This window comes from Heloderma suspectum, chromosome 3 (genome assembly GCF_057233095.1).
Source record: "Heloderma suspectum isolate Gila_16-S chromosome 3, 16-S_ref, whole genome shotgun sequence".
In the NCBI taxonomy this organism is placed as follows: Eukaryota; Metazoa; Chordata; class Lepidosauria; order Squamata; family Helodermatidae; genus Heloderma; species Heloderma suspectum.
The window spans coordinates 220,144,643-220,172,443 of NC_139460.1; the positions used below are offsets into that span (position 1 = coordinate 220,144,643).

At 41.3% G+C, this 27,801-nt stretch overlaps 1 protein-coding gene across 3 annotated transcripts in view; it reads left to right on the forward strand.

The window, feature by feature from the left end:
* PCDH15 (protocadherin related 15) overlaps positions 1 to 27,801 on the forward strand; it is a 1,185,684-nt gene that overhangs the window by 1,107,007 nt on the left and 50,876 nt on the right. For all 3 annotated transcript variants that reach the window (XM_084845696.1, XM_084845694.1, XM_084845693.1), the window contains 3 exons: positions 9,557 to 9,772; positions 13,813 to 13,901; positions 26,285 to 26,461. In XM_084845696.1, coding sequence (XP_084701822.1) covers positions 9,557 to 9,772; positions 13,813 to 13,901; positions 26,285 to 26,461 — 482 coding nt within the window. The remainder of the gene's footprint in view (positions 1 to 9,556; positions 9,773 to 13,812; positions 13,902 to 26,284; positions 26,462 to 27,801) is intronic.

Sequence of the window (27,801 nt, forward strand, 5' to 3'; positions counted from 1 at the left end):
AGGTTTAATTTAAAAAAAAGGAGAAAGAGAAGGGGACACTGGATCAAGAAATTAACAGATTAATGGAGCAGTGCAAGCATACTGGTCAGATTAGAATTAGAAAAGAAATGGAGAAATTGAGGAAAGAAAGAGAGGCATGAGAAATAAGTAAAACAATGATAGACATGTTATATGTTAAGCAAAGTATTATGAGTTTTTGGGGAAAATCTGAAAATTGTTGGTGAACAGAGTCCAGAAAAAGAGAACAGAACTAAGAACAGAATTCTAGCTTTGAATACAAAAGAAGGAATTAAAATATATGTTCAAAAGGAAATGGGAGAATTATTACAAACTTATTTTAAGGATCTTTATGAAGGGAAACAGATCGAAATAAAGCAGATTCAGGAATACCAAGACAAAAGAAACATACCCCCAATAAAAGAAGAACAGAAACAGTTTTTAGAAGCTGAGATAGGAGAAGATGAGACTAATGAAGTTTTAAGGGAGCAATCCTATCAAGATCAACAGGCACCTCCCCCAGGGGCAACCACCTATCCAGGGCAGGGCAGGAGGAGTGGTGAGGAGCAGATCTCCTCCTCGCTCCCCCAGCCCTGCTTTCGCGGCTGGACAGCCAGGTTCAGCTGTCTAGCCGTGAGACCTCAGAGCATGGGAAGCGGCAGCCGGACAACACATAGGATGTGTCATACCAGATTTATGACTTCCCTGCCCTGGCCCACCCCTGGGAATGCCCCGTTTTTGCCACTCCACACTGCTTTTAGGAGCGCAATGCATGGGGCTGATCTGTGCTGCCTACGATGCTGTACCGGAGGGGGTGGGGGGGGGTTCTCCAGGAACCGACCTCAGTGCGTGGGATTCAAGGTCAGTTCCCAGGAACCAACCTATCCTATGGCCGTCTAGCCACTGACTAGCGGCCATAAGGTTGCACCCTAAAAGAATTAAAAAATAATAAATCACCAGGCCAAAATGGGTTTACAGGTGAATTTTATAGAGCATTTGTGGATGTGTTGGTGCCACAACTGAAGAAATTATATCGGGAAATACAAGAGGAGGCCCCACTCCTGAAAACATGGACACAAACTATAATAACATTAATACCCAAATTAAACAAAGATAAATGTAAATTGGGCTCCTATAGACCAATATCTCTACTGAATGTGGATTATAAGATATTTACTAAAATATGGGCAAAACACCTGAAAGAAGTTATTAATGACTGTATAGATTTGGATCAATATGTTTTTTTTAAAAAATAGATTTATTGCAGATCCAATTTGGAAAGTATTTAGTATGATTAATAGTTGTAAGTATGGATGTACGGATTCCCCACCTTCTGTTCCAGTGGGGAATCCGCCTAGGGGGGAAGCGATCCGTTCCTCCCCCCTGGAATCCTCCGGAGTGGCTCCGCTCCATGAGGATTCCACAGAGCCACACTCCAGCTCCATACCACTCACTCCACTTACCTCCGCTCCAGGAGGATTCAGGCCAGAATGGCACTCCAGCTCCGGAGCACTGGCAATACAGTAATGATGGCCACATTACCGTATTGCCAGCGCTCTGGAGCCACAGTGCCGTTCCAGCCAGAATCCTCCTGGAGCGGAGCTAAGTGGAGCCCATCTGCCGCAGATTCCGGAGGCCAGATTCCAAAAAATCTAGCCTCATTTGAGTCCATGGCGGATTTCTCTGACATCCCTAGTTGTAAGACAAGAAAGATCCCAGTTGTAATAATGACACTTGATCTCTACAAGGCATTCGATATGGTTAATCCAAAATTTATATTAAATCTACTAAATAAGTATAATCTGAGGGATTTAAATGTATAATAGAGGTGACAGATTAGAGAGAGAAAAAATAAGGCTTAATTCAGGTACAAGGCAGGAGTGCCCCCTTTCACCATTCTTGTTTACAATGGTAATTGAGTTTCTAGGTGACAGAATTGGGAAATAAAGATATTAAAGGAAAACTCATAGGCAAGAGTGAATTCAAATTGAACCTATATGCAGATGACATTTTATGTATACTAGGAAATTCAGAAAAGGGAATAAAGGAACTGATAAGAGAATTAACAGAATTTCAACAGGTGGTAGGACTAAAGGTAAATAGAAAGAAATCTGATTTGATGTGTCTGAATATAGGACCTCAAGAACAAATAGAAATTTCAGAAATGACAGGTATCCCTTTAGAAAAAAAAAGCATTTAGATATTTAGGAGTTCGTCCCTAAAAGACAGAAGAATATGCTGAAACTAAATTATGGGAAATTATGGAAGGAAATTAAGAATGACATAGCCAGATGGGAAAAGATAAATTTAACATTTTCTGATTGTATTATGACTATTAAAATGATGGTATTGCCAAAATTTACTTAACTTTTTAATGTGCTTCCACAAGAAATGCCATTTAAAAGGTTTAAAACATGGCAAAACAGCACAGAAAAAAAATTTAAGACTAAAAGGCCACAAATAGCAAAGTTTTTCAGCTACAGGTTTATGCAAGAAGGAGGATGGAGTATACCACATTTAAAAATGTATTATGATGCATACCAACTAAGACATATGTTAACAATAATGGAGGATGGGGCAAGGGTAAATTGGATAGAAATAGAAAGGGAACTGATGGGATTAAAGGAAGAGGAATTACAGAATATTTTTTATATAAAAAAGTATATAAAACAACAAATATGAAACAATGGAAGTACAATAAAAGGATTGCTAAAAGCATGGACCTTCAGGAAATAGAAACTAATGCCAGGGGTTTCTCCATTGATACTGATTTGGGCACACTTGGAGCTTGATGTAAAAGGGAAAGCAGTGGGGAAAAATAAGTTGAAAGAAATAAGATTGACCCAAATGAGAAATTTTTATGAACAGCAGAACCTTATACCACAAGAAATATGGAATAATCATGTACAAAGTATGGGAATGTCATGGTTAGTATGGATGCAAATCAGTAAATTATAATAATTAGAAGGATAATAAGGCAAAGTACAAGAGATTTAATAGAATGGAAAAAACTTGAAGATAATTATCAATTAGGAGATAAGGGTATAATAACCCAAATATATACAATTCTGATAAAGCAGGAGATAGGGGGGAATGTAACAATAAAGCGGATATGGGGAAAAGATATTGAAGAGGAGATAGAGGAAGAAGTTTGGAAACAACCTTTAGACAGATTTTCCTTTCAAGCAATATCCACCAAAATAAAATAAGGTGGATTAAAGTTGGTTCAGAAGTGGTATTTGACACCAGTGAAGTTAGGAAAAAGGAATAAGAATCTATCACTTTTGTGTTGGAGAGGATGTGGAATTAACAGTACTCAAATACACATGTGGTGGGAATGTAGGAGGGTTAGAAAATTCTGGACAAGATATTTCAAGAAATAGAAAGAATTACTGATAAAGAGATTTGTGAAATACCAGAATTGGCTTTACTGCATATGTTTGTAAAAGAAAACAGAGATATTAGAGAAAAAAATATTAATTGGTTTCTTGCGAGGCAGTTAATTGCAAGTAATTGGAAGACAGCCTGGATGCTGATGATAATACTGTTGAGGAAAAAGGAAATCGGGGACATAGCAATAAATGAAAAGGTGACACAGAAGCTAAGAGAGCACAGAGGACTAAAGAAAATAGACACCTACAAGAAGGACTGGCAAAAATATATAGGCTTTATGAAAAAAAAAGATTCAAATAGAACAACCTGGTAGAACCATATAGAAATTTATGGGACTCATGAAAAAGAGAATAAAGAAATGAAACAGGATGAATTAATATATTACCCTGGAATAGAAATAGAAAATAAAGGAGGGGAGAAGAAGAACCCCGAAACTGTTCAAGCTGGGGGAAGGATTGGGAAGGGATTTTAATGTGTTTTTGTAATTTCTTTTGAAAAATAAATAATAAAGTGATACAGTTTATTATCACTTTATTATTAATAAATATTATTATGTGTCAATTTAGAAATATATTTAAAAAATCCTTCAATTTTATTGGGTCGCTAAGTACTGTTGTACTGACTCATCGCCCTACACTTTTCTTGGACTCAGCAAAACATTGCTTCCAGCCTGAAGAATCCTGAAAAATTAGCCTTTTATTGGCAGTGACAGGCATCAGTTGCTATTGCTAACCATTCTTTTGTCCTTTTAAGAAAGTGAGCTTGAATCAAACTCGCTACTTAAAGCAGGGGGTGGAAAGCTATTATTAATCCTTTTGTGTATTCTAGCCTTCTTCACAGGGTCATTCTTAATTTTGGTTCTAATATACTGAAGGGGATCATAAAATGAGTGGGCTTTTCTATTCAACATTAGCACCACTAAAGCAGATGGCAAATTCAGATGTTTCCAATCACAGTTTCCGGCAAAATATAATAGCTTTTAAAGCAAGATCACTTTTCTCCCTGCAGGAATTGACAGCTTGATGTATATTTTCAGTTTTAAAAGCTACATCTGTTATCCCAGTATTTTTTAATGCTCTGACGTTAATGCCTTGTCTCATACATAGTGTGAATAAATTTGTCCCCACATTTAAATATTATTTATATTCTTCTTTATATCCTGTTTTAACACCAATAAAATGCTACTTTTTTTCATCACTGTATTGTCTCCAGAGCTAGCCATCCCTTATGCTGCTGTCCTGATAGGCTGTCTTCCTTCTATAAGCAGCTGAGGACTTTTTTCTTGTCTTGACTAATCTTATGCATCATTGAGGATGAAGCATTATACACATAGAACAAATGTTCAATTAACTACAGTCCACCAAGTGGAAAAAGTAATAAACACTTCTCTGTAGGTTGCCATGCTGGTTAAAAAATAAATCAATACAGGGAGTGTCAGCATGTCATTTACTCATTTCAAACTCTGGGGTCCAGATATTCCCCTTGTCTCAACTATGATGATTAGCTAACTACCCTAAAGCCTTATCTCCACTGTCTAGCTTATAAAACTATTTTTGTTCCTACCTTATTATTTTTTAACTATTTTGTTGGTATATTATAAAGAGAACATTTCTAAGCTGTGGTTGGAAGTGGCTGTTTCTGGAAAAAGAAAAAGCCTTAATGAGCAATATTACTTGTTCTTTGAAATTTGCCCCGAGCCACATGGGTTTGCGTCATGGAAAAGTGGGTCCCAAGTCGCTGTGTGTGTGCCAGCAGCTTGAAGCAAAGTACCGCATGATCATCTACTTGTATAGGCTTGTATGACCATGTGGCTTGGGCAGAGTTAATTGCAGCACCAATTTGGGCTGCGGCATATGTAACATTCTCAAGTCTTAGCCATGGCTAAGAAAGTGGGCCATAGGATCACACTCCTGTCCTCTAGCCCTTTTCCTATATGACATAAATTCACCTTGCCCTCTCCCCTGCCACCCAAAAACTTGGTTAAGGCTTACATGAGTATTAGCCTTAAACATGCTTTATGCTAACCAGGGTTCATTATTAACCAGGGTTTGAAACTAGCCAGTTTAAAGGACTGGATCATTAAATCAGCAGCTCCTCCTTTTTTAAAGGTATTTGCCTATGGTTTTCTTTCAATTGGGTACCCACAGAGCCCACTGAACGTATAGATTAGGCCTCAGTTTCAGAACATTCAGAACAGAAACCCAAGTTATTGGGTTTCGCAGATGCGTTGCTAGGAGAGAAAAAGCAGAACGTGTTCCATCTCTGATACAGCCCAGTGTCACCTTGCTTTTGTCTTGACAATCTAATGAGTAGGTATTGATTGATAGCATGTTTATGCAAACAGTGTTAATACATCAGTTTTCATTATTTGAAACATTTAGTTAAAGATACCATATCTTCAAGAGATAATTGCCAATGAATGTAATTAATCTAACGACAGTGGCCACAGTCCAAAACGTCCCATTAGGCCATTTGTCAGCATTTCCACACACGTGGTAAGTTGTCACTTTTTCCTGACTGAAACTCCTCATGCTGTCTCAGAGGCTGTTCCTGAAGTTCATTTTCAAGTTTTGAAAACTGCTTGTTGAGTGGTATGGAGGGAGGTTCTCAGAAACCCTGCAATTTGCCACAGCACTGTGGTTTGTAGCCTTTGACTGCAATCACTAGCTATTTTATTATGCTTAAATCTAGGAACTTCATTAGGTTTAAGTGCAATGTAACTGGGCAAAGGATTGCAGGCTTTAACTATTATCTAGACAGCTGAATATAGAGTGTCTTCCCTTTCTCATCTATGGCACAGTTGAAATATAATGGGGAAGCCTAGTTTTCTGGCTACATGAATGAGCTATAGTGAACCTCGGGCTCATATCTCTGCTCCTCTTTCACAGCCACAAGGAGGGGTTTTTTTCCCATGGTTTTCCATTTGAAATAAATCACAATCTGTTTGTTTGTTTGTTTGTTTGTTTATGTGTAAACATTGTCTGTTTAAGTTTTATCAACAATTTCTAGGTGGTTTACAAAAACTAAAACAAGTAAAATAACAGTACATACATACAAAACGATCAGCAGCTAAATGCACAAGCAAAAGTCACAGACTTTAAAATACTAAGACTGGAGTCCTATATATACTTCCTTGGGGGCAAGCATCATTGAAATCGATAGGGCTTACTTCTGAGTAGACATGCAAATAATTGCACTGCTAACATAGTAAAAAATCTGGGTGAATAAGAAAGTATTTCCCTGGCTGTTAAAGGACAGCCAAGTATTCCCAGCATTTCCTTGGCTGTTAAAGGACAGCCAAGTTGGCCCTTGATATGCTTCCCTGCCCCCTGGGGAGAGTATTCCATGGCTTGGTGGCACTTCCAAAAAACCCTCTCTGCCTTGTAACAAACCTCACTCCTGATGGAGGTGGGGCATCAGCCACTGACTTTTTCTTGGAGGCATGCTGATATGGCAGGAAGAGCTCCTTCAAATGCTGCGCTTTGCTGAAAATCTACCGCAGGGGTACAGAACCTCAGGCCCATGGGCCAGATCTGGCCCACCTGGGGTTCCAATCCAGACCCTGGGGGTTCCCCAGATGGCCCCTTCCCTTGGCCCCGCTCCCTTTCCCCCAACCACCAATTGTTTGGCAGTTTCTGGCTTTTGCACATTTCTTCTGCATTCCAAAAGGTTGAAATGGCTCCTCTAAAGCTTAGCTACTGGTAGGAAGAGTGTTAAGCTAAAATATGCTGGTAGTTCTGGTATTTTGTCCCAGCCCCTTTGGCTTTGTCCACCCTGTTCCAGAAAACCATGGTTTCCGTTATACTGGAATTGGACCTATAAAATGAAACACCTAATGCCCACACTGCATTGCCCCACATATATGAATAGGAGGCTTATGATGAGGTGTGGTTCATGTTTTAAGAAGCATTCTAAATGTTAACAACACAAATTTAAAACATGCCTCAGCGTGAGTATACATTTGCACACAAAGATATAGAGTTATACCTAATTATGACAGGGTTGAGTTTGGCTGTGGCACGGAGGACACATATTTTTCAGCATCCATTCATAACAGGATTGTGAGAACATCTGCATATTTATATCTGCCACATAAACAAAAGAAAAGATACAGTGCCATTAAGATCAACTGTACTTCTTTCTCTTCTCTGACAGGCATATCCCAACCCTTGAGGCATCATATATCTTCCCTTAATGAAGTGACAAAAATATTTTACCTTCAGGACAAATTATAGGGAAAACAACATCCTTCCCTTGTGTTAAGGATGATTTGGGCATGTTGTGTCATTGGTAGAGCACAGGCTCTCTCTGGTGGTCCTAAAACAGTTGAACATGATACTTTCCCCTTCAGTTTAAAGATATTTGAATACATGAGTTTAGCAAACTCATAAACACATGATGGTGCTCAAATCTTTACACCTTCATCAAGTGCCATCTAGGAATGAATGCATCAGTCGCTTCCTGGCCAATGTCAGTTTCACACGCATGCCCATGTTCGTTCACAACTCTGTTCCATCAGATTTATTTATTTATTTATTTATTTATTTATTGCATTTATACCCCGCCTTTCTCCCTCTCGCAAGGAACTCAAGGCGGCTTACATTATCCTCCTCCTCACCGTTGTATCCTCACAACAACAACCCTGTGAGGTAGGTTGGGCTGAGAGTCTGTGACTGGCCCAAAGTCACCCAGTGAGCTTCCATGGCCAAGTGGGGACTAGAACCCGGATCTCCCGGCTCCCAGTCCATCACTCTCACCACTACACTACACTGGCTCTCCATTTCCATTTTTTCAGATTTCCATTTTAATCTGATATTTTCAAAACATCTGCATGAAATTTCATATTCAAATATGCATTTTGATAATACTTTTGAACAGTTTCATAAAATACAAATTTCTAAATGTATTTTCTCAAAGTGTGCATTTCTAAACACATTTTATCTTCAGTTCACATTTTTATATTATCTTGAGATTGAGAGAGAGAGAGAGAGAGAGAGAGCTAAAAACTGCATTGCAAACTTTGGAAAAGTGTGAAATCCAAAAGCTAATTGCATTCTGATCTGCATATTAGAAATTCTTTTTCTTTTGTTCCCTTTTTGTTGAGTTTATTTAAAATAATCTTTTGTAACGACTTTTTGCAGTTTAAATCAATATTAGGAATTCACGAAGGTTGAATTCCTCAAGCATCTCTAGTGCCAGCATTTGCTTTGCAAATGCCTTCTGGCTGATGGACAATAGTCTTCATGTCGACTTTCTAATATGGTAAAATGAATATATCACACACCTTATAATAATAGATTATATGACCATAACAAATTGTATGAGAACATTTATAAAAACATAAGAGAGATATCCATGCTAGCCAAAGGCATGATCTAACCAAAGTTAACACTTTTATCTCCAATTCGAAGGTTTAAAGCACGTCTTTAACTCTTCCATTAAATTCATTTGGACTCAAAAATTCTTAATTTTGCCTGGATTATTCCACAGGTTTGTAGTTATAAGGGAAAGGTTGCTGAACACATCTAGAATTTTCTTGCCTCTCAGTTTTAAGCTATGAGCTCGGGGAGGGGGAGGGGGATCCTTTTCACCATACATCTTTGCAATTTTCCATTCCATGTTTCAAATTTTGAAACATTTCTGGTGTTTCAAATACAGTATGCAGTAGAATTTACTTCCTTACTGCTCACTAGATGGGTTTCCAAATTGACTTCGGGTGCAATTCTATCTAGATAGGTGGCCGCCTCCGAACGCGGAGGCGACCGCCTATCCAAAGCAAGGCAGGAGAAGCACGGGGGGGATCATTCCCTCCACGCCTCTCCTGCCCTGCTTTTTCTGCTAGACAGCCGTTTTTGGCTGTCTAGCCATGGGGGGGGCAAGCGGGGGAGGAGGCTGCTGTACTCCCCAGAATGTCCCTAGCCCTGCTCCTTTCCAGCCAGTCCGCATCCTCTTCCAAGCGTAGAGGACAGAGCTTCTCCGTGCTGCCTCCAAGGCAGTGCGGACATGGGGGGAGGTAGGTTTTCCAGGAACTGACATATTCTATGGCCATCTAGCTGCTCTCTAGTGGCCATAGAATTGCTCCTAAAAGGTCAAGGTGAATGTTTCTTAGTATTCATGTTTATTTTAGTAGTTTCCATGGCTTCCCTCATTATTTTTTACCCATCAGGCTAATGATCAAGACACAGGCAACTACAGTGCTATGCAGTACAGACTCATCATTCCTCCAATCAAGGATGGCAAGGAAGGCTTTGTGATCGAACCATATACAGGACTGATCAAAACTGCTATGCTCTTCAAAAACATGCGACGATCTTATTTCAAGTTTCAGGTGATTGCTACTGACAACTATGGAAAAGGGCTGAGCAACAAATCAGATGTACTTGTAAGTATGAATTAAGAAATGCATTTGGGGCCTTTATTATTCTCATTTGCTTTAAACAACAAATAGAAATAGAAGGCAAGATCATCCACTGCTAAGAATTTCCAAGTTCCATTGTTGAGTATGTACCTAATTATCCTGTTCAAACTAATGGAACTTAAAAGTGCTTACCTTTGGCTGGATCATGCCTATTCAATTCCTTATTACTCAGGGCATCAAGAAAGAAGAAAAATTGTGTTAGGAGATAGAAGTTTTTAAAAAGTGTAAGCATTAGAGAGTAGCATTTGCATAGCCACGTTTTTCCTCAGTTAATTTAAAAAGTTCATTTCCTTCTTATCTTCATCTGTCATTTTCTTCTTTTGGTTTTATATATGGTATGTCGGAATAAAGGAAAATATTAATAATAGGTTAGGATAAAATAAATTTCTGTAGAATTTCTTCTTCAGTAGAGTAAATAATATAGTACATGTACTTATCAAAGGCATTACCATGGTTTCTTTCATGGCTGTGTCTCAATGGAGAGATGCCAAGCCACTGAACAGGGTTTGTTTGTTTGTTTTGTCAAAATAACACCAATCAATCAATCAATCAGTCAATCAATCAATCCATTGGTCTACTAAATAACACCGTCTGTAAAATGTGAAATAAGAGGCCATGTACTTTTAAGATATGGAGTCCTGAGAATGACTAAGGATGCAACCCTATGCATGTTTTATCTGTACGCCGCCCTGAGATCTTAATGATATAGGGCAGGATAGAAACATTTTAAATAACTAAATAAAATAAATGTGTAGACAGAAAAAAGTCCTACAACTCCCAGCATTCCCCAGCCAGAAAGTTGTAGGACTTTTTTCTGTCTAAACATGCATAGGATTGCATCCTAATACACACATACTTAAGTGGTTTAGAGTTTCATTTAGGAAATTAACCCTGAAGTTTATGTTTGCATTTAATAACATTCTGATTCTTTGCTTGTGGCTCTCCATATAATTATCCAATACACCTGTTTCTTACTTATTACATTTTTATCCTACTCTTGAACCAGGTATATGGAGTTAACCCTTTTTTTCTCATACCTCTGGCTGGGATCCAATGTGTGCAGATGGTGAGGCAGCTGATTGTCATAGGGAAGGGCCCTAGCTCAGTGGTAGAACACATGTTTTGAATGCAAAAGGTCCTAGGTTCGATCTTTGGCATCTCCATGGAGGGCTGGGAGTTTCCAGTATGAAACCCTTAGGTGCCACTGCCAGTCACTACAGACAATAATGAGCTTGATGGACCAACAGTTTGACTTGGTATAAGGCAGTTTACTATGTTCCCTTCCAGATACAGATGCCCAAGTCACACTGAATGCTGATCTAGATGGCTCCCAGACTTTCAGACCTGGGTTTTAGGGGGCTGTAGTAGGAAAGGAAACCTGAACAGTCCAGGGCACAGAACAGTAAGGTCTCATAGAATCATAGGGTTGGAAAGGTCCTACAAGACCATCAAGTCCAACCCCCTGCTCATTTCACGAAGCCTGATTCCCAGGAGGTCTCCCATCCAAGTACTAACCTGGGCTGACCCTGCTTAGCTTCCAAGATCAGACGAGATCAGGCCTGAGAGATATTGACCAGCCCAAGTTATCCAGTACTGGCTGGGTTAGATTTCAATCCAGGAGCAGAGTCCAATGGGGCACTTAGCCCCAGCCAATCCCTTCCCCCGCTCCAATTCTGTTGTGCAAATGGCCCCCACTGCTTGCGCAATGGTGATTTAGCACTTCCAGGGCAACCCAAAACAAGCAGAAACACTAGTTTCTGGGTGGAGGCAGGTTGGCGGAGTTCACATAAGGGAACTCTGCTGACCTACCTCCTTCCAGAAAGGTGTGTTTCCACTCATTTTGGGGCTTCCCCTACAAAGCGCTAAGTCTCCCTTGAGTAATTCCCTGCTTGTGCAAGGGAATTAGCGGGACCTGCCACTTGTGGAAGGCAACTGGCAGGTGGAAAGGAATTGGCAGGGAAATAAGTGGCCCATTCAGTGGACGCTGGGGGCTCTGATTTCAGGGGGGCTATGAATCCAATCTGGGTTTTAGTCAGGAAAAGCCAGAACTCTAAAGGAGCTATTCAAGTTGCTGAATCCATTTTGGGGATAGGGTTCAGCACTTTGGATAGCTCCTTTAGAGCTCTCTGGCAGCTTCTGACAAAATGCAGAATGGATTTTACAGCCCCACTGAAATTGGAGCTACCATCCTCCACTGTCCCCACTGGATTCTGCCCCAGGACTCTGAAGTCCAACACTCTAGCCACCATGCTGCATTGGATCCCAGCCTGATAGCATTACTTAGGTGTTTTAAGCCGAACTAAATTTCAGAGCTTTGCATGTTAGTATTTTAAGTGCCATGATATTATAAAACAATGTCAAAATTCTTGCAAATCTCTAAGCTTGTTTGTCTTCTCAGATTCCCCATCCCCCTTCTGAGAGTAAAATTGGCTAAGCTTGTTGTTTTAGGTTTTTTGTAGGTTTAGTACTGTCCTAGTTTTTCAAAACATGTCAGAATAATCCTCCAAAGTAAGGCAAGGAAGGACAAAATATTTGCTATAATTGTCTTTGTGGACAGTGGCCAAGATTTAACAGAGACTTCTGATTTTACTTTCTCCATCAAGACCTTGAGTGTTTGGAGTAACTTTTCTTTTCATAGCCCAGGAGAATACTAAATGACTATCATGAAGATTAAAGCTTCTTGCTTGCCAGCCTAGCTATGCAATTCAGCCACAACCTTACAGGGATGAAAGTTCTATTGAATTGGGTTTAGGTCCCATTCAGACATTCCAAACAGGCAAACATAGAGTTGCCACCAAGTGTACACTCATCAGGAAACTACACAGCCAGTGATGGTTTCCTGAGATGTATGGTGTGCAAGTTTGCAAACACATGTTTGCTGTATTCACACTTTATATTTTTAAAGTATATTGGTATGTAGATATTTGCTGAAGCATGAAACCGTCTGTGTTGTGGATGACATGTTTTATATTTTAACTGAATATGGAACTGGTTGATTTAAATTTTAACTGAGCCACTATTCGTTAGCACGACTGTAGGCCATATGTGATTTGTAAGCTATGTTGCTGGTACATGTTACCTTCACGAATGGTTAGGTCATGAACTGTAGGGGAGATTACTCTCTCAGTTTCTCTCTTCACTCAGCAACTTGATCGCTTCACTTTCTCACCCAGACCAGCTGAAAAAACCAAGACTGTGTGTGACAGAGGAAGTCAGGAATTTCCTCTGCTTACTCTTTCACTCCCGTATACTTCAAAATCCACTCAAGCTGCTTTCCTTCCCTCACACCATTTTTGCAGTGGATGCTATACTGAGGAGGAGGAGGAGACCGCTTGATCTCTTTCAATGTACATGTTAATCTCACTGGGCCTGGTTTATCTCACAAATACAGGAGCAAATATGAACTGAGATTTTCCAACTCTCCTTGCCTTCCTATTACAGGTTGCCTTTGCTGATCTGAGAAATACAGCTTGAGGGGAGATGATTACTACTTTAGTCTCAAAAATAAGCAGTGTCCTTGGCAGTCAATTTTGTGGTTCAAACTTTGTAACCAGTTAGGTTCACATAAATAATTCGGAGAATTAATTTGCTTAGAAGTGGGCATGCATCGTGTCACAGGAGTGGTTATAAAAAGGTAAAGGTTATAGAATGTAAAGGAATGTGTGCTGTGTATTAATTATGAAATGATGGCATACCGCTTAAAACAAAGTCTGCAATCCAGCCAAACCTACTTTTATATCCTGTTCATTTAAATGAAAGAAACCTAGAGATGCTCTAGACATTATTTTAACCATGATCTAGCGGCATCTGTGTGGTGATTTTAACCATGATTTTAACCATGATCTAGCTGCATCTGTGTGGTGAGTTTCCCCATCCATGCTCCACATCAAGAGCAGCTACAGGTGTGGGTGGAGAATCTCACAGGCGATCCTAATACTATTGCTCCTATTCTGAGATAATGTATGTTTTGCAGGCTCAATTACATTTTGGTTCTCTATTTCCAGGTCTCTGTGGTCAACCAGTTGGATATGCAAGTAATCGTCTCAAATGTTCCTCCTACCCTTGTGGAACAGAGCAAGGATCAGCTTATAGGGTAATGGATGTGTTAACTCTGTAAACATCTCAAAGAGTCAAACAGTTCAGCCAAGCATTGAAAGATATGCATGATTAAAAAAAACCCTTATCAATCTTTCCTGAAATATCAGTTAGTAATATAGCAAATCAGGCTAAGAAAGAAAGATAGACTATGGCTGTCTTTACATTAAAGAAAAAACCCTCAGTCCTCCCGTTGTGTAGCCTTTCCGTGTTTACAGCGGGCTCCCAGACAGTAACCACGTGATTGTGAGAAGGGAAGTTTTTAATTTCCAAGGTTGCATAGAGCTCAATGAAACAGCGCCATCTAGTGGCTGTTTTAATAGCGTTACAATCCAACTTAATTTGATAGTTCATTATTTCCGGACCTTTTCGAGATGAAATACCTCTGGATGTGCCCTGGAGATTGACAACATTATGAAAAGGACCCGCAAACTTCTGTGAGTGAGCAATCTCAATAGCAGGATAAAAGCTCCGCGTTAAGAAGCCCTATGGCTAAACACAAACCAGTCTTTTTAGTTTCTTTTTCTGTTTCAGTATTTTCTCCTCCACTGAGATTTCCTCTAATTTTCACCCAAATCCTGGACAGGCCTCATGTCAGCAAGTGGCAGATTCCAGCAGTGCCTACATGGATGCTTGCCCCAGGAACCCTCCTGTTAAATTTGTTTTCCTCCCCTTTAAGTTTTTTTTTTTTTTTCTGACACACTGAATGCTGGGCAGTTTGCCCATCACCATCTTAATGTCCTACAGCGCCCCAGACTTAGAGCAGGTTCGCAGAATCGCAGAGAGGGAAATAATTCCCCCACCTTGCATACTGGTTGGACATCCCAGTTATCCTCACTGGCGCAGCTTGCCATGTCATCTGATCCTGGACAGTGTCAAGGGTTCCTTGGAGGTCTCTCTCTGTCTAAACCAGTAGCCAAGTCCAGACACAGACAAAGGAATTCCTTTCAAAGCTTTATTCTTCTTTTACAACTTAACAACTATACCGATTGCAACTAGATCTGAGCAGCACAGTACCTATGCCCTAAGTTGGAACATTTGGTCCCTGTTTGAAAGGGAATTACTGGCAGACCCCTGAACTTAAGGACTAGGGAGAGTCCGTCCCCTTTTCCCTTGGAGCCTCTGGGCGCAGCCGTTGTTTGCGCGCCAACATGGCACTTCGCCTCCTATCCGCGCCCTCCATCTGGCGCCGCTCTCTGCGTCTGCGTCGCGCATCCACCAAGTCTGCTATCTGTGCTTGGTCACTCTCTGGACTGCTAACTAAACTAGGAATGCTGGTGGGAGGAATCTCCGTCAGCTGTTGGTCCTGGGAAAGAGGAGCGCGCTCCTCTCCCAGGAGCGACTGCTCTTCCTCAGAATCAGAACTACTCTGGGATTCTATGGGCTCAGTGTCCACCCTGACAGACAGCATGGCTTGTTTGCAGAGAGGAGGGGAGCAGCAACCTTCAAATAACCCAACAACAACACATGGATTGTTAACCACACCACAACCTTGCAAAACAGGTCTTCCAGGAGCAACATCCAGGGCATTGTTGGAAGTTGAGATGGCATCCAGGAGGATGGGTGGGGCACTGCTGTTGCTGCCTGGCCCCTGAGGTGTTTGGAACACTGATGCTGTCATTGCTTGCTTGGCCCTCACCACTGTGGGTCTTCAGAATGTGCTCCTATTGCTGCCTAGCTTGATTCTTGCCACCACCATACTTGGAGCACTTGCTCTCTCCCCCCGCCCCACAACTTGGTGCTTCAAGTGCCACCATGGTTGCTGCTTCCCACCCACCACCGGGAAAGCTTAGAGTGCCAGTGCCGACAGTGGAAGCCCACCAAGGCTCCTTCAGACCAAGAACTGGCCCGGTCACTTATCACAACCTAACCAGTGTTGTGTAACACCCCCCTCCCAAAGGCTAGTTTTAGGACCCCAGGGAACTAAGTCATCCTTGCATCACCCCACTAGGTATAGCTCAGAAGTTCTACTGAGCTTTGGAAGAAAAGAAGCTGTGCAATCCCTAAGCTTATTTGGCTCAGCTTAGGGAAACCTGGCAGAGTCCCTCTTGCTATTGTTATAGCCTCATACCCCAATCCTCCAGGTGATGAGAACTCCAGGGGTTTGAGTGTTTTCTCAAGGTTTTGATTTCCTTGAATGAAATTGTCAGAGACTAATTGCATTTTTGTGATAGGTAGTTTATTTACAGCTATATACATGGTGAGGATGGCGTGGGATTCACAGCATTAATAAACACTGCTCCATTAATGCGGGGGGGGGGCTTGAACCCCAAAGGTGCTACCAGAGAGGCAATAAGCTCTCTCACCTCCAGCCTGATCTTGTCTGAGGGAACTCCTAGATGAGTCTTCTATTCTGCAGTCATTCAGGAAAGTTTTAGGGCAGGGCAGGGAGTTATACGATAATGACTTCCACTGGAAAACCTCTTGTGTTTTCTCTCTGCTTCCTCATCTTTTCTCCTCACCACAGGAAATTAATTAAGGAGGGAAGGGTGGGATAGCTGCACAATGTCTTTTGACTGCTAGCACTAGGAGCCATCCATACGGAAGCACCCTCATCTCTCCTAGCTGCCTGCACCTAAGTCAAGCTGCTGCCTTGGTTCTCTCAGACCTCTGCATAAGCACATTCCTTAGAGGTGGGAGGAGAGCAGAATCCCATTCAGACTTCTGCTGAATAATAAACTGAGCAAGCCAGAGCTGTACAGCATCACCTAACCATTTCCTTGTCACAATCACAGAATCACAGAGTTGGAAGGGACCTCAAGGAGGTCATGCAGACTGACTACAAATTTCATCACAATACACTCTGTGAGTCCACCTCCCAGCCCATGTGACTAGTAACGGCCCTGTGCCAGCTCTGCCCACAGTCATAGAAGCTGAAGAGAGGGTTTGCAGAGGGTATCCACCTAACCCGGAGGTAGGCAACGTGATTCCCATGGCACAAGTGTGCCCCCAGACACCTTTCTTAGTGCGCGCCAAGGTGCCTTACCCATCCAACTTACCTGCAGCTGGAATTGCTTCAAAACAAAGTGAAGCTGCTGCCATCTTCATTTCTTGTGAATGTATCTGGGCCATATGTGAGGCTCAGAGACTTTCTTAGGAAATGAAGAAGGTGGGTGGCTGCAAGCCAGTGCTTTCCCCTGCAGCATGCCCAGCCACCAAGGAAAAGAAGAGAAAAAAGTAAAAGGGACTTCCAGGGATTGGGGTTCTGCATTGCCTCTCCTGGATGCCAGCAAGACCCATACTCCTGCCCCCACTTGCCCTGCCACTGTTGTGCCCCCAAAATTCAGCAACATGGTGGCAGGGAAGAAAAAGACCTATTTTTAAAAGGTAAATCAGCAGTTTACCACTGAATTTTGTTGGTGTAGCAGGAGCAGCAAAAAGTGCTTTAAAATAGCCCCTTTTTGCTGCTGGCATGCTGTCGAAATGGGTTTTGTTTTGGCAAGGTGGTGGAGGCAGGGAAACTGGGGACTGCAAAAAACACCCTCATGTTACCCACCCTACAGGAGAGGTAGTGTAACATTAATTACAGTTTAGTGAACAAAAAATACCACTCAGCCACCTTCAATTATTTTCATAGTAGTACATCCAAACCAAAAGAGCCACACAGAATTAAAGGAATGTGCTCTTAACGTACAACTCTCACATATTAAAAAATATTGTCAATGATTAATAAAGCGAAGCTTTCATTGATTAATAAGCTTATAAAACCAATGGAGGCTTGCAGCCCTGCCGAAAGGTATTAATAAACTCATAAAACCAATGAAAGCTTGCAGCCCTACTGAAAGGTATTAGGATTTGATTATTATTTTTCTACATCAAAAAAATATTTTACTCATTCTTTAGCAAAGCAACAATAAATTAGTCCACATAAAGCAGACCCGGTTAACATCTCTGATATGTTTAAGGAGACATTTCTTTTAGTTTACATACCATAAAAATATTGGTGTTCATTTCCTGTTTTTTTGTTTTTTAAAAAATGTAGATAAGTTTTTTTAGAGTGCAATCCTATGCATGTTTAGACAGAAGAAAGTCCTACAACTCCCAGCATTCCCCAGCCAGCTGGGGAATGCTGGGAGTTGTAGGACTTTCTTCTGTCTAAACATGCATAGGATTGCACCCTTAGGCAATGTGGGGAAAGATATCTAATTTTAGAAGGCATCTCACTTGTTCTGCGAGTATAAGAAGATACACTTAGGAGCATTTCCTAAGAAATGGAAGAGCATCCACTCCACAATCCATCTTTTAACCACATACCATTTTTTTAAAAATCCGTGATAGTCATTCCTAAACATTTCCCTTTTCAAAAATCTGAACATACTTGAAGTTGACTAGATGAGTGCAGGAGACGTCAACTGTATAATCTTAAAAGAATTTTACTGGTAAGCACTTCTCTGGGCATTTATCTTTGCTGCTGTCTACCATCCTTTTAAAAATAATAATCACTGTCCTGGTTCACACATCACTATCCTGATTCGCATGTTAAATTCCTGTTTAACCCAAGAATTTTCAGGGATGAGCAAAGTGATGGGTGCACTGCTTCCTGCGTGCTGGAATGTACAAAGCAATAGGTGCGCTGCCACCCACTTTCAGTTAACAACCCAAAGTTAATCCACCAATTGCCCATGGTTAGATATTGAGTTAACTCTTGTTTGTTTAACCCATAAACAACTCAGAGTTTCCAGGTTTGCACGTCATGAAACAACCCAGGAATTGTAGTGTGATGTGCACACTGGGTCACTGAATGAGTGCTTCTGAGTCATGAGGTGCAGTAGTTAGTTAGCTAGTTACATCTTTTCAAATAAAATTAACCAAAGAGGCATACAAAATTTAAGAACAACAAATAAAGCAACATTCAAAATCAGTAAGTGCAGCACATCAGTAGTAAAAACATTTAACACTTAACATTCACAGATTCAAAGAGGCAGCCAACTAAAATAAATGCAGTACAACAGACTAAAAATCTTCCTCAAACAAAAGCGGATCAATTTTTTTTTTTAAGATCCTTAGGCAGCTTATATCCATAAAGCAATAAAATAATTTTTTTAAAAATTAAGTGCTGGAACAGGCTTTTAAATGGTTCACAAAATGGGATGGTCATGTGAGAAAAGAGTAGTAATGTATGGCTGTGAGAGCTGGACTATAAGTAAGGCTGAGCACCGAAGAATTGATTCTTTCGAACTGTGGTGCTGGAGAAGACTCTTACGAGTCCCCTGGACTGCAAGGAGGTCAAATCAGTCAATCCTAAAGGAAATAAATCCTGAGTGCTCATTGGAAGGACAGATACTGAAGCTGAAGCTCAAATATTTTGGCCACCTAATGCGAAGAGAAAACTCCCTGGAAAAGACCCTGATGCTGGGAAAGACTGAATGCAAAAGGAGAAGGGGACAGCAGAGGATGAGGTGGCTAGATAGCATCACCGATGCAATGAATATGAACTTGAGCACGCTCCAGGAGAGAGCGCAGGACAGGAAGGCCTGGCGTGCTATGGTCCATGGGGTCACGAAGAGTCGGACACGACTGAACGACTGAACAACAACAAAATGCCTAATTATGTCCCAAGAGAGCCCACTGGTTTTGAATATTGACTTAACATACCAGGTAGCAAGGTCAATAGCAATGAAGGCACAGTGTCAATGGTACAAAATACTGTGCTTTGAGTACTCAGAAATTACAGTGTCTCTTAGCAACAGAAGTGCAGACACAAGGGGACTTATGTGGTGACTGTGTATACAACAAATGACTACGAAATACTCATTTATTATTACTAGATTACGTGGAAATATACTAGATTATGTGGAAAGGCCCACAATCTGTATGGCTGGCCCCAATCCAAACATACACATCTGCAGCAGCTAGTGTAGCACAAGCATAACACTGCTTAGAAACCCTGAATAGCACTGATGCAGATGTGAGGATGGGACAGCTGTGCACACATAGCTCTGGAAAGGTCCTGCCATTCAGGATAGAGATGGATTTGGTCCCTTGTCCCCATTCTCCCATCCTCACTGATGCTGTTCATTGAGAAGGGGAGAATGAGGATGAGAGACTAAATCCAGCTCTCTATCCTGTACGGCTGCTCAGTAGTCCTTACAGAACCTTTCCAGAGCTTTATGTGCAGAGCTGGCTAGCTAAAGGAGTTGTTCAATCTACCCTTTCTTCCCATGCATATTGTGACCACGAGAGAAAAATTAGACTAGCTACTGCAAGACATTCTTCCTTTCTGGTTTCTAAAGGGATGGGGTACCAGGGCATAGTCTGTAGGCACATGAGGCAGCCACCTTGCTGAAGCTAAGCAGGGTTGGGTCTGGGCAGTGCTTGGAGGGGAGACTGCCTGGGAACCACATGTAGCCACCTTGAGTTCCATGATGGAAGAAAGGAGGGATATAAATGTAATAAAGAAAGAAGCATGGCAGACAAAGTGGTAGCGCCATTTCATTTGGTTCTAAAGGTCATAAGAGTTAAATTTATGGTGACAATGTGACTGTGCTTGTGGAGGCCTGAAGATATATTAGGATTTTCAGTAGATATATTAGGGTCTTCATCTTGGCTATTCAGGCTAATAATATAAACTTTCTTGGAAACCCAATGTCTCTGGTGAAATGGTTCATTTGTGTTTTTGTGCCTGGACATTCACAAGCAAGAGAAATTTCCCCAGTGGCCTTCCACTGGCCTTCCATTCCCCACCCCCACCCCAACCCAGTATTACTCCTAAAGGTATTTTTCAAACAAACACTGAAAATGTACACACGTTCAACATTTGCAAGTGAAAATTAGAGTTTACAGCTGTCTGTGACTTTTACAGTCAGCTGTGTTGCTTTATCCTATGACATTTATTTGGGCTTTACAATATCTGTTTTTAAATGAACAATTAATATCCTCAAATCTTTACCCAACATACACGGATGCTCAGCCTCTGATCCTCCACAGGGATTCCAGGATCTTAGGCAGCATGAAGATCTTGAAGCAAATCTCAATATATAGTGTTAGGGCTTTGCTGGGTCTATTATAATAATCTTTCTGTAAATTTCAGTTTTCAGTGCTGGGGGGAAAAAAAAAAAAACTTCTTGCAGTATAATGAAACATTAATACTCCCGCTGGGTTTTCTGTTTTCAAAGAATGAATTAATAGTGATGACTTTGTTGTAGGGAGACTTAGAGCTTGTCTGCACCTTTAGCAGAGATATAGGTATCCCTGCAGCAAATTTCTTACACCCCTACCCACCTCTGTGGTGAGGCAAAACACACCAAATGAATTGAAGCCACAGTACAGCAAGTTTCACCTTTGACATAGTGAGTGGAGAAACTCACTATATAATGGCCTCAGCTTACACAGTGATCCAGTTCGCATGCAATGACCAACCATGGGTTAAACAACCCATAGGTAGTCGGGGGGACACAGAGTGCCTTCTAACCACTCGCTACTTCAGCTTTGTTTCCAGTTTATAAAACAATCCAGAAAAGGGGTGTTCCTAGGTTGCTTTGTAAACTGTCTATGGAAGCAGCAGCAGTCAGGAGGCATCTTGCTCTTGCGCACCCCAACAGCCCATGGGTTAAACAACTGCTGGGCTGTCATTACATCTGAGCTGAGCCACGGTGGCCTGGAGATGGAAAACTTGTCATGAGAATGCCAGTCTCTGCGGTGAAGGCAACCCACTGTCACAGAAAAAGGGGAAAGCATCGTATTTCCCCTTGGTTCCATTTCTGTGGACCTTCCGTTATTAACCGCATCTTGCCATCAGATGATGATCACCCACTTTTCAGAACAAGGGGCCCCCAGAATGGTGAACAACTTCTGAAAATGCAGTAAAAATACAACAGATCTATTTCATCCATCAATCAAAAACCACATATACAGCAGTAACTTAATCAGATGCTAGCACTAACGTAAATTACACTGCACTAGTGTAAGAGACTTCTAGCACAATGGCAATAGCATTAGCTGGTATGACGGAATCACCCAGAAAACCTATTACACCAGCCAACATGATTGGCATTGTGCTTGAGGTCCCTTATGCTATCACAACATAATTTATGTTCATGCTAGTGTCTGATTGGGTACTGCCCATTATTAAGGAATGTACTTGCAGACTAAATTTTCAAGAAAGGCACAACAGAAAATAACAGTCTTAACTGGATAGTGAAAAGATGTTAGCCAAACACATCTCACAAGGCAGAGAATTCCAAAGTCTGGGCGCCATAATGGAGAAAGCCCTGTCTCACATACTCACCAACCTAACTGCCACTAAAAATGGAAGGTGGAGGCAAAGTCCCCCCCACCTGCCAAAGGATGTGAGCTGGTACTCATGTGGAAGTTGTCTCATAACAGAGATTATAGACAACAGAGATAGCTGTACTGTTTTACCAGCCTTCTTTGCTCACTAAAGCTCAGTGTCATATATGTTATAATTCTTACAGTTGTTTTTACTACTAGCTGATAAATGTCTATGTTCAGTCCTAGCTCATTTAATAACAAGAAGATCTGTCCCAAAAGTACCTAATAACTAAGTTAGTGCTTCTGCTATTCATTTCAATACTCTTTATATGAAGAACCTACTGTAGGCCTACATAAGTCTTGGTCTCCTTGTATGAGGAAACTTCATTCCCACCCATCCCTAGATGCTGACACAATAAACAACACTATGCAATCTTATTTAATAGCAATAATACTTTTGCTATTATATAATTTTTGTTAATAAAAATTAACTTGCTGAGAGGTATGGAAAAGTCCCTTTGCAGGTGAGGAGGTGTTTTTGGCCATAAACCAAACAGCCTGAATACCACGCAATAACATATAGGAAAGGAAAATAATGCATGCAGTAAGAAAAATATGACATGGTGGGGTTATGCCATGCCATGGTCCAAGACCCCGCTTCTCATCCTCAAAGGATGAGGATCCTGAGTTAACAGATCAAGGAGAGGGCTTGGTTACAGAAAGTTGTCATAAGGTTCCCAACTCCTTAGGTTCTTATTCTCCAGAAGGACCCCAAGGGCCAACTCCCCTGTTTCTAAAGTCTTCAGATTCTGAGGAATGTATCCATGAAGATACCACCATGCCACAGCCACTTCTGTGTCATCATAGCCCAAGGCTGTTCAAACAGACCAGTCAATAGGGAAGTGGGGCTAAACAGCCTAAAGGAAGCCAAAACCATACTTAAGGCACATTCACAATCTGCTGCATGTTGGAGCAACATACAGGCAGGCTTGTCTGGCTTCCAGCTCCAGCATCACTTGGGACCTTTTGGTGCTCCTCTGTTTCCTCTTTCTCAGCACCAATCAAGCAATAATATGTTCCCACTTAGTCTATATAAGAAAACTGCTTAAAATTCCTTGTCTTAATTTATCTTTCCTCTTTTCATATTGCTGTGCACTTAATATTGCACATAATATTGGACTTAAATTAATGAAAACCATGAGGCTGTTGAACATAAGAGAGAGGTTTGGAGGCTTTTAAATTAAAATATCAGAAAGCACAGTCCTGCTTGCCTTGCTTATGGATCGCTGGGTTTAGAGGATAGTATTATTCATTCCTCTACAAAATGCTGGTGTCAGGGTTGGATAGGAGCTGAGGGAGCCCCAAAGCAGTTCTGTTTCTGAGGAAGAGTTAGAAACCGCGGAAGAGGAACCCGCACGTGTTTCAGAGGAGCAGCCAGGGGGAGAGCCCCTCCTGGTACACGTTCCTGAGAGTGATAGTGACCCTGGCAGGGAGAGTGCAGAGCAACAGCAGTTTCTGGATGCTAGGCGCCAGCGCACCCCCAAGCGTGAGATGGTGGGAGGCTGGGAGCTGAGAGGTGGCACTCAGCCCACTTGGCGCGTTGGCAACAGCGGTGCCCTGATGCCCCATGGGAAAGGTGTGGACTCTCTCCTACTAGCTCATAAGTACAGCGGTTTCCTGCTTTCCCCTTCAAACAGAGATCAACTGATTCCTAAGGTTAGAACCCCCAAGTAGGCAGCCCTCTTAAGTCTTACTTGTAGGATCAAGCAATTAGCATCTGTAAGCATCATTAGGTTGAATGGGAATAAAGCCTTGGAAAGGAGCACTATTGTCTGCGTGTTGATTCTGGCTTCCTGAGGATTTCAGAAGGCAACAGGGAGCGACCTCCCGACAGCTGGCTTGTTGACTTTCTGTGGTCTGTCATGGCCTAAATGTTCACTTTGAAGAATGGTTCTATGGCCAGGGGTCAGTTGCTGGATACTTCAGAATAAGGTGCTGTAGGGCCCCTTCTTCAAGTGAATGCTAAGCTGTGACAGACTGTGTGTGGAGAACAGCAGTGAGTAGGCAGTGCTAGCTTAGCGGAGGGAAGAGAAGTCTATACTAATCTTTAATAGAGTTGCTCCTATGCTCCTTGTGGGTCAGGCAGAATAAGATCCAGAGTGAGCATCATAAAGCATGCTTCTTAAAAGCAGTACTTTGGTAGAAGAAGTAGCACAAGGACAAAATAGTTTCTAAAATTAGAACTGCCTGCCATCTTTTACAGCAATCTTTTTGTTTAAGGAGCTACATCCTATCCTAGTGTAAATCTCACCTAAGCAATGAATGAACTCATAAGGTAGCATCAGGTAACCAAGATTCTCTCTGACTCACCTCCACAACAGCCTGTAATATGGAGATAAATAATACTGGAATGAGTCCAAGCGGTAGTGTGCTGCTATCCCATTCACTTCTCCCACCTCGAGGTCCTCTTATATAGCATGTATTAAATCCCTGCTCTCCTAATAATGTTCTTTGCTTCACCAAACTAGGTTTTCTGGACACCCCCCCCCCCCGGCTGTAAGTGTGAAAGCCTTGATTGTGCACTGTTGCTGCTGAACTCAGCAAGAAGTAGAAAGGAGATGAGGCAGAAACAGACAAAAAGAAAAGAAAAGACTAAATTGGTTGTAATGTATGTGAAGTGCACTGAAAACTCTAAAATACTATATAAATGTGCAGTATTATTATTACACTCTGTCAACCACAGCTACATCATTTCCAGTATATCTGAAGAGTGGCAATTCTATGCACTCATTCATTCTAAATTGTTCTAAATTTCAAAAACTGGAATGGTTTTCAAGACCGTCAAGTACAGCGAGTGGCTTAAATATCAGTTCTTTTGTGGTGCAGAAGCATTTAAAGGAAAGGTTCTCTCCTCGAAGGGTGAGCAAGGATTAGTTCTATACACAAGCAAAGCAAAACAAAACCCACCTGTGAACACAACATGATGCAGAGCCCATTTATTCTCTGCGTTAACAAAAGAGATGCTCAGCTATTTTATTTTCAACCAACCAGGTGTGGGCAGTTTGTGGCCCTTCAAATGTTTTGGCCTACAAAGCATCAGCCCTAGTCAGCATAGTCAAAAACATTTGAAGAGCTACAGGCAGTCCATCTAAAATTTGGAATATAATAGCTTTTGACTGGGACATTCCATTCATCTATAGAGATTTTGAATACGATTACATCTTTTGGTCTTTCTTAAATTGCACTGAAGTATTTCCTCTCTCTTTTTCACTGCAATTATATAGCAATACTTTCCAGGACATCAGTTCTACATGCTGGCTTTGCTTATGGTTTTATATCTAAATCCTTTATTTCTTAGCCAGGAACAAAGTTTTCAGGGGCACGCCCACCAGACGTGCGAGGAACCCACTGCATTTCTTTCTCCTCCTTTACACTTAGCCAAACCTTCATCTCCCTGGGGAAGGGGGCATTTCCTTCAAGGAGCAGAGGCCACATTTCCATGGGTAGATCTCACTAATTGGATCCAGGACAATTTTAAACTGTGTTTTGTATGTCCCCGATACAATGTGTATTCTCACAGCTCTATTTCTTAAGCTATCTTTCAACAGTTTGTCAGTTTCTATATAATGCCTATGGTTTAACTGCAGGTCTGTTTTATTGTTCTGTGGTAAACCTGTCAGCTCAATGCTCCCGATTTTTCCCACTGGTGCAAAGCTTACTTTATGTCCTAAGGAGTCTCTATGTACTGGTACCTGCTCTGTTATGTAGTGCTGTAGGTACCCATGAAATATTCCACTACAACTCACTGTGGGCATATTTTGTGTGTGAGAATTTATTAACTTTCTATGAAGAGGTGAAACCAACTCCTATATAATGCTAACAGTTTTATTTGTAAATACCATTGGAATTTCCCCAAAGCCATTTAAAACTCAAATGTGTTCATAAATACAAAGAAGTAGAGTTAAGACCACAATGCTTGAAAGCTGTTTCTGTGATGCTACAGCTTTTCTTAGGAGTTGTGCACTTTAAAAATTTGGATTTTATTCACAGCATTTTACGGTCTATGTGGTTTTGACCATTAGATCTAAACGTTTGTCTATCTACAATAACAGAAAAACAAAAATGTGCCAATAACTCACAAAAGATATTTCCACTGTATTCCATTATCAGGATTTTGGAACGCTACGTTCAAGACCAGATTCCTGGTGCAAAAGTTGTGGTAGAATCCATTGGTGCTTGCAGATATGGAGATGGCTATTCAGAAGAAGATTATTCAAAATCTGATCTAATGATCTACGCAATTGATCCTCAAACAAACCGTGCTATAATGAGAAACGAGCTTTTCAAGTATGTATTTAATGTCATTGTGGCAGCATCTTGAATATCTATTTTGCAAAATATTTCTTTTTGTCTTTGCCTTTTTGTCTGACCAGTAAAATGAGTTGGGGGGGTTGTATCTCAAAATTTATACAGACCATTAGGTACTCATAGGTTCATGACATAGAATCATAGAATCATAGGGTTGGAAGGGGCCTACAAGACCATTGAGTCCAACCCCCTGCTCAATGCAGGAAGCCTGATTCCCAGGCAGTCGCCCATCCAAGTACTAACCAGGGCTGACCCTGCTTAGCTTACGAGATCAGACAAGATCAGACACATCCAGATAATATTTATAGCCACAATAGAGATCTTGTGAAAGTTTTGGGTGCCCATGCAATTGCTCTCTTGCAGAATACACTAGGATTTGACTCAGTGACAGTGTTCAGACAATCATAATTTAGTAATACAAATGAATAATTTGGCCGCACACAGCCCCTTCCCATGAGCCAACAAACAAGGAAGTCTTCAATTAATTTTAGTTTCCCATTTTGTCTGAACCAGGAAACTATGGTTAACAGCTTCAGAACATGCCAGGATATCAAACATAGTTTGAAGTTCGTTTAATATCCTGGGTTGTTTCAAAGCTATTAACTATAGTTTCCCAGTTCTGATAAACCAGGAAACTAGAGTTAAGTATAGACTTCCTGACTTTTTTTTCCAGCTCATGCAAAGGGAGCAGTGAAGGGGCTGCATGTACAAACTCCCCCACTCTCATTCCAATATTTCCCACTTGCTGCTGATAAAAGAAGTAAATATTCTTGGACTGGATGCTGGAATTTTCCCTATGCTGCCCAACTTTTTGGCAGGGAAAGGAAGCCCATTCCCAATTCATCCTGCCAGGAACAAAAAGGGTTATCTGTTTGGCTTCACAAAAAGAAAGGTATCTTGTCAGCTAGACCGGATACCAAGGCTCAGAATGAGGAAGAACAGCTGAGGAGGCAAGCCTGTGTCTGCACTGTGCCTGGATCGCTGGTGGAGACGCCTATAACTGAAGGCTCTTCCATATGAAAATGTTCTCTGTGCATAGAAAACTAGAAATCAGGGAGATTGGCTCTAGCGTAACCTTCTCCCTGACATGCTGGTTTTGTGTTCATTTTTGTATGGAGGAGCATTGAGTCCTGGAAACCTCCACCTGTAGTATGAAGCGATACAGTCTAGGTGATACAGTCCAGGCACAGGTTCACCATCCCATCTGAGAACTAGACCATATATCTTGATATATATATGTTACGGTGAATGTCCAAAATGCAGTGACTATTGACATTCACAGATGTGAATGCTGGCAACCCGAGATGTATTTTGTGCTC